Below are 11,235 nucleotides of genomic sequence, written 5' to 3' on the forward strand. Positions count from 1 at the left end.
GCGGGAGCGCCGCCGCGCTCCCAAGCGGCGCACTGTAGCAGTGCGCCACCGGGCCGGCCAGGAGAGGCAGTCTTTTCCCCAGTGTATGTTCTTGTATGTTTCCTTTCTTTGTTGAGGATCAGTTGGCTATAAGTTTGTGGGTTGATTTCTGGGTTCTCTATTCTGCTCCATTGGTCTGAGTGTCTATTCTTATGTCAGTACAATGCTGTTTTGTTTACAGTAGCTTTGCAGTGTAATTTGAAGTCAGGTAGTAGTATGTCTCCAGCTTTATTTATTTATTTATGCTCAGGATTGCTTTGGCTACTTGGGATCTTTTGTCATTCCATATGAATGTTCGGATTGTTTTGGGTTCTTTTTTCTATTTCTGTGAATAATGTCATTGGTATTTTGATGTGGATTGAGCTACTGGGGACACACAGACATGAGGGAGGCAGTTGCAGCTGCCCGTGACCCTACTGCCCCCTGAGGTAACCCCACCAAAAAACATTCTGAGAGGAGACAATTCCTTTGCAAACAGAATAAGATTTGCTGATAGTGTGGTCTCCAAGGTTATAAAGAATCCATAGATTTCTTTTATAATCAAAACCTGATCTTCCACTTTCGAGTGAAAAGGGACTGCTAAGAGATTGTAACCCTCATCTTTGTCCTCCATAATTCACCTCCCGCATCACATCACCATTATACTGTATTGAGGGAATGCTGTATCCCCTTGACCATTCTTGCCAGAAGAGAGTCTCACAACTCTATATTCCCCCATAACACACATGAGACCAGATTGCAATCCATTCATTTATTTCTCTCTCTCTGTTCCTTACTTCTGTTCTTCCCTTCCCACCATTCCCCCACCCTCATTTTTTTCCTTTCTTTAAATCATCCTTTCCTTCAATAAGACTTTCAAAGCTCAGAAAGAAATAGATATAAAGTAGCATGCAACAAGATATTGTTGCTTGTAAACAATTGTTGCTTATTATCAATGCCAGTTCTTTACAGGGAGACCTCCTACCTAGTTCTTTTAGGGTTTGTTCCCTGTCTTCTCATAATACCTTCAAGAACTTCTAGAGACCTAAGTGTGCCAACTCAGGGAAGGAAGGTCCAAAGAAAGATAGATATTCTCTCATCTTCTCTGTAAGACCTGTTTTTCAAGTTCAAGTTTTCATCTGAAAGCCTGTCTCTTTCTCCAAATGATTGACAGCAGGGATGCCCAATTGTTTTAGGGAAGACCCTACCCTCAGGACAACTGTATCTGAATCTGAAGGCTAACAGACCAGAATTCTAAAACTAATGTTCAACCCCCCACACAAAAACTGGAGATCAAATTAATATATAGGAAATGACAGAAGTCATATTGAGACCTTTTATTCCAACTAATTATTATAAGAGTTGTTTTATAGAGTGTATTACATACACTTGGCTATAATTTTATTGTATAAGATGATTTTCCGACTGTATTCCAAATGTGTTTTCAAAATTAAATACAAGGTTCTGGAACACATGGTATTTCCTACAGTGTAATGCCTCTGCATAATATACAAGCATTTCAACATTGAGGTTTCAACTATAAAAGACTTTTTTTTAAAATTATACTAATGGTAAATTAAAAAGGGAGGGGAGAATAATGCAGAGTTGGTGCTGAGCAAATTAAAGCTTTCAGTCTAATAACATAGCCTCAATTAGGTTTCTATTAAGACACTGCATATCTGCCTAAATTCTCACATATAAAGATGAGTGGCAAAAAATAACAAATTAATTATCACTTAAAAAAAAAACAGCAATAACTTAAATGAACTGCATTATTCATAGCCTGCCAAAGATGATAGGAGATATTTCTTATCGTCAATGTCTGTATGTTGCGACAGTCCTTGAGAAAAGATTTTTTTAGAAATAGTCACTTAGGAATCTCTCTGCTAGAAATTCTGAGGAGAAACAGAGAAGTAGGTGAAACAGAAAGAAAGGGGAGGTAAAATACTTTCTTCACACCCTCACACAAAGGTATTTAAATCAGGCCACTGAACTGAGCTTTGATTTCAGCAATGAGGACAGTGATGATATGTGAAAATTGAAGAGTACAAGGATACCAGACAACCCACTGGCCCTTCACAAAGATCGTGGTGCCCCAGGCAAGGAGTCAGATGAGTTTGCCTGAGGATCACTGACAACTTGAAAACTGAAACACATGGGATCTCTGGCTCGTACATTTTCCTCTCTAATATGATCAATTAATTCAATATAACAAACATTTAGTGACATCTATCATTTGCCAGACATTATGACTGTTATATACATAGATGAAAAATGTTCGACCCTTGTAGAGCTAGGGCTAGGGCTCACAGACTCCTCAAGCCCGGTGTCCAGACTGGGGCACAAACCCTCCACACGCAGGTCCACAAGCTAGGTAATAGGAAAAAGTCCTGGGAGCCATGGGTGGAGAAATAATAGGCTTCATTTAGAGCTGGGAGCCGCCGACCCAATATGGCTGCCCGGATTGTCCTCTCAAAGTTTCATGCATCTGCGCTGTTAGTCCTTTATACTCAAGTCCATAATCCAAAACAACAAAAAACAAAAACCAGATGCACAAGCGCAACCACATTAGGACAAGGAGCACACGTGCTCACACACATACCCACCTCAGATGCTCGGCAAGCCTCCGAACATCCCCAGGGCCCTGACCAGTTTCCTTATATTTTCCCAACAACACTCAAGGAGTTTTGAATTGAGTGGGAATTGAGTTGAGTTTTGAATTGAGTAGCAGGGAAGGCATCTCAGATGACATGACTCCTGAGCTGACTGTTGAAGGAGAAATAGGAGTTTGTTAGAAAGAAAAGGTAGGCATTCTAGGCAGAGAAAACAACATATGCAAGGGCAAGAAACATAAAACAGTGTGGCCTTGTCCTCTTGTGTCATGTTTCAGCCAGGAAACAGATGGCATACTTGTAGATTAACTTAAGAGTTTAATGAAGTAACTATTTCCAGAGATGTGGTCAAGGTCAAGGTGCCAGCAAAGATGGTGAATCATTCAGGGATGGCAATAGTGGGAAGCCATTAACCATCTGACCACAAGAACTTGGTGATAGCTGTAGCCAAGGGAGAGGAACTACCCAACAGGAACCTTGACTAGAAGCAGAGAATACAACCACTGCCAAACCACAACCCAGCAGAGACAAAGAGAGGGATAAATACCCTGATTTCTCTTTCCTCCAGTCTCAGCAGGCACCTTCTATTGGCTGAACCCCACTGCAAGCCAGAGGGTAAGGGAGTTTAGAAAAGCTTTCTCTAAAGAAAGGCCATCTTCCTGAGGCCTAGAGAAGAGCATAGATCTGGAGGGGCAAACAGAGAATCCTTAGCACACCTCAAATTCATATCCCATGTCCAAACAATCTCCTGTTTCTTGAATAGGTATAGTACAGGACTCTATCTGTAACTAATACTGTAACAAGTCTGCTGTCTTAGTTCAGGCTGCTATAACAAATTATCATAGAATGGAGGGATTTAAACAACAGAAATTTATTTCTCACTGTTCTGGAGGCTGGAAGTTTGAGGTCACGGTGCCAGCATGGTCAGGTTCTGGCGAGGGCCCTCTTCTGGGTTGCAGCCAGCCATCTTCTTGTGTCCTCACATGGTGGAAAGAGGACTAGAGAGCTTCTGGGATCTCTTTTATAAGGGCACTGATGTCATTCATGACAGCGCTACCCTCAAGGCCTAAACTGCATCCTAAAGGCCCCACCTCCTGATACTATCATATTAGGGGTTAGGATTTCAACATAAGAATTTTGGGGGGACACAAACATTCAGTCCATAATATTGCCCTTGTTTCTTCCTAAATTGATGGATGGGCTCATTACATAACAGGAAGAGATTCTGAAGATATGGTTTGCTATGTAACCTCTGCCCTTCACCCAATCTTTGTATATGCTTATTTTTAACCACAATGATGTAATTATTATTCTAGCAGATATTTTAAAACAAAAACAAATAATCATAAGACAATACAAGATTATATGCCATGTAAGTGCTTATTTGTCTATCTAAAAATAACTACTACTTTAATGTTCAGTCAGTGTATGACACTTGCATATTAGTCTCATAGAATATTTATGTTCATTTAAGACACTTCGTATGTGATTTATAAATTCTAGTTAAATCATATTAAAGATTTCTTCAGATTTTATTATGCTGCTACATTGTTTGAAGGAGGGAAAAAGAAAAAGTTGTCCTTATACAACCTTTCTTCTCTTTATTTTTCAGATCCATAACTCGATCTTACTACCGCAACTCAGTTGGTGGATTTTTAGTGTTTGACATTACTAACCGACGATCTTTTGAACACGTGAAAGATTGGCTAGAAGAAGCAAAACTGCATGTACAGCCATTTCGGATTGTATTTCTGCTAGTGGGACATAAGTGTGATTTAGCTTCACAACGTCAAGTTACAAGGGAAGAAGCTGAAAAACTGTCAGCAGACTGTGGCATGAAGTATATAGAAACCTCTGCAAGAGATGCTACAAATGTTGAGGAATCCTTTACAATCTTGACAAGAGATATATATGAACTTATTAAAAAGGGAGAAATTTGTATTCAGGATGGCTGGGAAGGGGTTAAGAGTGGTTTTGTTCCGAATACTGTGCATTCTTCTGAAGAAGCAGTGAAGCCTAGGAAAGAGTGCTTCTGCTGACTTCAAACATGGCCAAAGAACTAACAAGAACAGATTGGGTAGTCATTTCAGGATAAATACCAACATTAACAGCAGAATGATGCAATGAAAGCATTAAAAAAAAAAGTTAGTAGCCCATACTAACGCTGCTCCGTGTAAGGTATTTGATTCAGAGCACTATGCTTACTTCTTATGCTACCAGATTGGGTATTTTGTTAAATTATTAGGCAAAGCAGACAACTTTTTCTTGAAACTGGAGTATCTAACTAATTACCTCCATTCTCACTTTGTCAGCATATAGTCAACCTTAACGTCCAGCTATGTCAATATTACTCATTTTTCTTGACAGTTCAAAATGGATTTTTTGTACATATATAATCTGATTGAAAAGATTTTATCAGGAATTACATTCTCTTGAGTTAATTATTATTGAATAGTAAAGTGCATTTAAAAGCATACTGGTCAGTTGCAAAGTAAACAATCTCAAAAGTATCGACTAGGACTTAAATAGTAGTTCCTTGCTTGAGGTACAAGGTTTTTTTTTTACCATTTTCTGAAGTATTTATTCTTTCTTAAATTTGCCTGAACATAAGAAAATAAGTTTTATGCTCATTTTTGTTTCCTGATTTATTGCTCCTGAAAATTTTATGTTTTATTAAGATGTCTAAGGATCCAAGCAAAATATTTTAAGCAAATACTTGTAAAAATAAAAACAAAGCACCAATCAATAGCAAATATTTTGATGTTATAGTATATTGTCAGTATTTAGACTGGAAAAAATTAATTTATATACTGACATTTTCAAAGAAAGTAAATGCAACTTACCTCAAACTATTGTCAAAATGATCAACAGAGGTAAATATAGAATGTTTTCAGTAATAACATTTTTTTTTTGTTGAGGTGAACTTCCTGATGTCCCCATTTCCAGTACAAGAGTTTAGAAAAGATTTTTCTGGGCAAGGAAAATTGGTTAGATGTTTGATACATTTAGCATTCAAGTTGCATTTTACAATCTCATCAGTACAAGTGAAGATAGAATAATCAGGTAAGGCAGTAAAATGATTTCTGAGTTTCCTAATTTTCTTTTTTCTTTTTTTTTTTTTTCCGTTTTGTCTTTTTTCGTGTCCGGCAACGGATCGCAACCCTCAGTGTCGCACCCGGACCGGACCAGGACCAGCAACGGGATCGCAACCCTCGGTGCTGCGCCCACACCTTGCTCAGCCAGTGAGCGGGAACCGGTCTGCATGTGGGATCCGAACCCTCGGCGGGAGCGGCACCATGCTCCCAAGTGGCGCACTGTAGCAGTGCGCCACCGGGCCGGCCCTTGAGTTTCCTAATTTTTAACTTGTTGATTAACCTCCTTTCCTGGAAGGGACAATTTAATCACGTGTCAAATATTTTATAACATAAATTTCTATTCTGTTCTGTATACTATTCCTAGTCACAAAGGGGTACCAAATGAAGCTGCCTTTTTGGGATCTTAAGGTTTTTACTTTAAACTATAGTTGGTTTATTTATTTGAAAATCAAAGTTGTATTGTAGAAGGAATATTTAACAAGAAATCAGAAGTTTTGGTTCTAAGCTTGCATTTACTGTACCAAAGTTTGACCATGAGTAATTCATTTGACCTCTCTACACATTTTTCTCATCTGTAAAATAAGGCTAATAGCCCCATTCATTGTGTTTCATGAATTATTTTAAGAATCAAGTAAATCACATAAAAAAGCTTTGTGAATGAAGAAAGTATTATATAAATGTGAGATTGATATCAGCTGCTCATAGGCATACTATTATATTTACAATGGATGAGAATTTTGTTTTCTCATGTTCTTTTCATTCCTATGCAGAGGGAACAGAAAGTGCATGTTTTCAGGGACCTGTGGGAATTTTTGGTTGATGGTTATCCTCTGACCTTTTACCTTGAACCACTGCTTCTCCAAAGTGGCAATGATAGGGAGGGAAGTCCCCAGAGACTTCATCCAATCAAAAGTGATGTCTGAACGTGTTTTATGTGCATCTTTGAAGTAGATATTTAATTATATTTTCAAATACTTGTACATTTTCTAAATTCATGTAAATATTTTTAATAGTGCTAATGGAGAGAAGAATATAGATTATAACATCATTATAAAAGTTTTGAATATTTCTATTGTCAACATTTCTTGATATACTTAGGTTAATTTCACATGAATAAATTCAAACTGTAATTGACCAGATGAGAAAACTGTCCCCTAAATGTGAAGTAGTCTATTTTTACTGTTACAATTTTAAATCCTATATTACATTTTCCATCAGTCCAAAATGTCATAAACTCAAATATTCAATCTCTAACAACAGTTTAAAAGTACAGTCACCTGTGCCTGCTTGTAAAGTTAAATAGCTAAAATGTAAAATGTGATATCTTCTCAAGGACACCCTTTATAATACTAATGTTGAGTGAGACTAATATTCAAGCTAAAGGATATCATAGTTCCAAGATTTAAAATAGAAATAAGGAACTAGAAGAGACAGGGCAGGGCCTAAAAAAGTTGATACATGAACAGAAGCAAACCTAGAACTCTGGTCTCTTCACACCTTGATTACCATGCTGTGCTGTGTGTGTGTGTTGGTGGGGGAGGGCAAAGGAAAGGGGAAATATAACTGAATCCACAAAATACTAAAATTGAGCTAAATAATTTTTCTATCGTAGAGGAGCTGTTTGTGGAAAAACAATAGTAAAGTGAGCAGTGACTACAAAGATAGGAGTTCATATGCAAGATTGACAAATGTCTATATAAACTTAGCCAGATATCTTTATCCATTTATATGTATATGTAAAATAACTAAAATATTTTCTTACAAATCATTATAGAAAATATGGATAATAATGCTGAAATAGTAAAAATGTTTGCTCCAGATGCAAAACATTTTGACTGTTTCTTAGAAATCAGATATACTTGATTTTTTATTAAAATTACTTTTATTTAGGCCGGCCCGGTGGTGCACTGCTACAGTGCGCCGCTTCGGAGCGCGGTGGCGCTCCCGCCGAGGGTTCGGATCCAACATACAGACCGGTTCCCACTCACTGGCTGAGCAAGGTGCGGGTGCAACACTGAGGGTTGCGATCCCGTTGCCGGTCCTGGTCCAGTACGGGCATGACACTGAGGGTTGCGATCCGTTGCCGGACACGAAAAAAGACAAAAAAGGAAAAAAAGTAAAATAAAATAAAAAAATAAAATTACTTTTATTTAAAATTTGTTTAAATTTAAACCTTATTTAAATTTTAAACTAACAAATGAAGTAGCTTATTACTAAATAGTTGAGTAAATATGATTTTTAAAAAGAAATGAAAAACTGTCTAATCATATAATAAATTTGTCCCTGACAGAAATTGTTCATCTTGAGCTGCATTTACACTTTCAGTGCGTGTAGTGATGTGATAATTTATTAAATGGGAAGCTTAAGCCAAAATGTTGAAGTAACAAGAATGCTTTAAATGTGGCCTTTAGATGCATAATAGTAGCAAACTATTTTTTGCTACTATATTTTGCTCAAGATTTTTTGAGACTGGAAACTTAATTACTGTAGGTTTCCAAAAGCCTCAAGCACTCCATGTTTTTTTTTTTTTTTTTTTGTAGCACCAAAAGAATTTTTTATATTGTTGTAATTTACCAGAACAAAGTCTATTTATCCAACTTTACATCGTTAAGAAACTAAATCTGTGCATTAATAAAATCATTTTTAAAGTATTTCTGTCAGATTTTATACTGCCTTTGGTTCAATTAAGAACAAAGCTTTTATTAACTTCAAAAAATGCCCTGCATTTGAATAATGTTCTTAGGTCTGATATAGTGAGAAGGACTAGCAAGACTAAAGACCCATTTCGTAAGCTAACTCATTTGTTTTCTAGCAACTGCCTGGAAAGATTTAGTTTGAAAATGCAAAGGAGAAATGTAATCTTTAAGGTTGGGGGGGAAGACTATTTGAAGGCTTTAAAGTTAGATTCTTTGTATTTTAAAACAGTAGAATGCATTCCCAGCCAGAAGCTAACTCCTGGAAATTCTGCAGCTGATAAATAGCCATCTCTGCTTTATAATCTTTCTAAATCTCAATGTTTTCACCAAACTTTCTTGAGCAACCAGTCTTCACCTGATCTTAAAGTAACTAACAAACTATTCTGAACCTAAACAAACTGCTGCATGACCTGGTACTTCTAAAATGTTAATAACTGATGCAAGTAGACACATGAGTGATGAGCTGTGACAATCTATATTAATCATTACACATTCTAGTTCACTTACTGCACATAATCACAGTAGAAAATAAATAAGAACATTTTTAAATGTATTTTAAAAATTAGTGTACCTTGACGTTATCTCTCTGAATAAATTTTTTGTCTTTTTTTTTTTTAATAGTGCCTAAAACGTTCTTATTTATGTGATATTCAATGACTACTAATTGATGGTTATTATGCTGAATTAATCCTGTTAAATGTGGGTTCCACATACTTGGTTTTAATTTTTACATTCCATGGAGGAATAAACACATGTTTTGCTATTATCTCTCGGCTTTTTTTTTTTTTTTTCAGAATGACAGCCAATGGGAGTAAGATACAGTATAAACTTTCTGAAGTGTTATTAGTGTTGATTTTAAATAATGAATAAAAAGAATGAGAATGAGAACTATGATCGTCACAGGATTGTTAAATTATCCATCTTTAGTAATTCATCTTTAGTGGTGCTTATAAAACATTTTAAAATTTTTCAAACTATTTAACTGCAGTTGTGTGTGTGTGTGTCTGTGTGTGTTCATAAATGAAGTGCAAATAGGAATCAATTAGAGATCTGCAAGCCATTATATATTACATTATGCCATGGTGGAGTGTGAGGCAGAACTCCATAATCAAACATTAATATTTATATAGAAAAATGTATAAATATTCACATTAAAAGACATAAAGTCTAAAAATAAATAATCTGTCATCAATTCAGGTCAGATTTTTGCTGCCAAATAAATTATAAAAAGAATCTTAGATTTTCAGAGCTTTTTGGATTTCAGAATTGCTGAAAAGGGAGGTGAGAAATGCCCTCACCCATCCAATGCCAAAGGATGGACTCAGAGACATGAGGTACAGTGAAGTGAGACTTTAATTACGGCCTTATAAGGTTCAGGTGTCTGAAGGTCAGGCGCATGGAAAAGGGTTGTAGCACGCAATTCATTCCCTAATATGCAAGTCCCTCCCCCCACTTCCTCATTGGCAGAGTACTATGGTGGGCACAATCTTCCTGAACGACAGCTAAAATTTATTGCCCCCTTGCAAGGAATTCCTTTGTCTGGGGGCTCAGGACAAGCCTGCAAAAAAGGCCTGCTTAAGCCTTGTGAAGGGAGAAACACCAAGGAATGAAGAAAACAGTGGGTACTAGTAACCAATTACCATCTCAAGGAGAGCTCTGTCTGTTCAGAGACCCTCCAGGAATGGGCTGGACCACTCAAACAACTTTTGGGCTGGGCCTGAATCAGTTAAAACACCCTCAGATAAGTCATTTCTGAAAATGAATCACTTAGATTACTTTCTGACAAGGGATCATGGCAATGTAGTATGCCTTAACAGATATTTCAAAATTTGTGATTTTACTTGATTAATCTTTGTTGTTCTTCAGCCCTGCACATAAGTAGGAGCTTATTAAATTTCGAATTGAGCTGTTAAATTACACAGAAAATTTTCATACCTTTTGTATGTATAACCAGTTACACATGAAGTGTTTTACAGCAGTGCTTGGCACACAACTTTTATTATTATTTTTGTTTTTATTTTTAGTATTATTTTTCTATAGCCACCAAGTTTTCCAGAAGACAGTTTTAATCTCCATAGTCAGCCAGAAACTAATTATTGATGATGGCTATCTTGCTAGTTCATTTTAAATGGTCACAGCTCTTTGAAATGGTCTGATTCATTGAGTCAGAGAAGAATGCTTTAGCATTACCCTAAAGGACATAGAGAGGATGATGCAGCCCTTGGATATTGCTGGCAATCAACAACAACCTCTGACTGGATGGACAGGGCTTGAATGAGTGTAGGCCAACACATCTCGACAGCAGCGCTGGAAATAGTCACCACCAGGAAGAGGTAGTGCGTGTCCCCAGTGTGGTAAGGACTGTGGGTCAGAGAATTGGGCTTTTTTAGTTTACATACAATGATTTATCAGTAGCATCATTTAAAAAAATCTTTTTTTGGTAACAGCTTTATTGACATAATTTACATGTTATACAATTCAACCATTTAAAATGTACAATTCATGGTTTTTAATATATGCAGTTGCACAACCACGCTACAACCAATTTTAGAACATTTTCATCACCTCAGATAGAAATCCTCACACCTTTTAACTATCACCCCAGCCTCCCTCCTCCCCATGATAACCAAGTCCTAAACAACCACTAATCTACTTTCTGTGTCTCTGTGTTTGCCTATACTGGGCATTTCATACAAATGGAATCATATAATATGTGGCCTTTTATGACTGACTTTTTTCAATTAGCAGAATGTTTTCAAATTAGCAGCCTCATATTATTTTTTTTAAGGTTATTCTTTAATTTTATTATATTTT

At 36.6% G+C, this 11,235-nt stretch overlaps 1 protein-coding gene across 1 annotated transcript in view; it reads left to right on the forward strand.

Moving 5' to 3' along the window:
- RAB39A (RAB39A, member RAS oncogene family) overlaps positions 1 to 5,200 on the forward strand; it is a 29,628-nt gene extending 24,428 nt beyond the window's left edge. Inside the window, exon 2 of the mRNA XM_008581194.1 lies at positions 4,243 to 5,200. Within this exon, the coding sequence (XP_008579416.1) occupies positions 4,243 to 4,669 (427 nt within the window). The 3' untranslated portion in view covers positions 4,670 to 5,200. The remainder of the gene's footprint in view (positions 1 to 4,242) is intronic.
- Positions 5,201 to 11,235: the final 6,035 nt, after the last annotated feature.

This window comes from Galeopterus variegatus, unplaced genomic scaffold, assembly GCF_000696425.1.
Source record: "Galeopterus variegatus unplaced genomic scaffold, G_variegatus-3.0.2 Scaffold2291, whole genome shotgun sequence".
Classification (NCBI taxonomy): domain Eukaryota; kingdom Metazoa; phylum Chordata; class Mammalia; order Dermoptera; family Cynocephalidae; genus Galeopterus; species Galeopterus variegatus.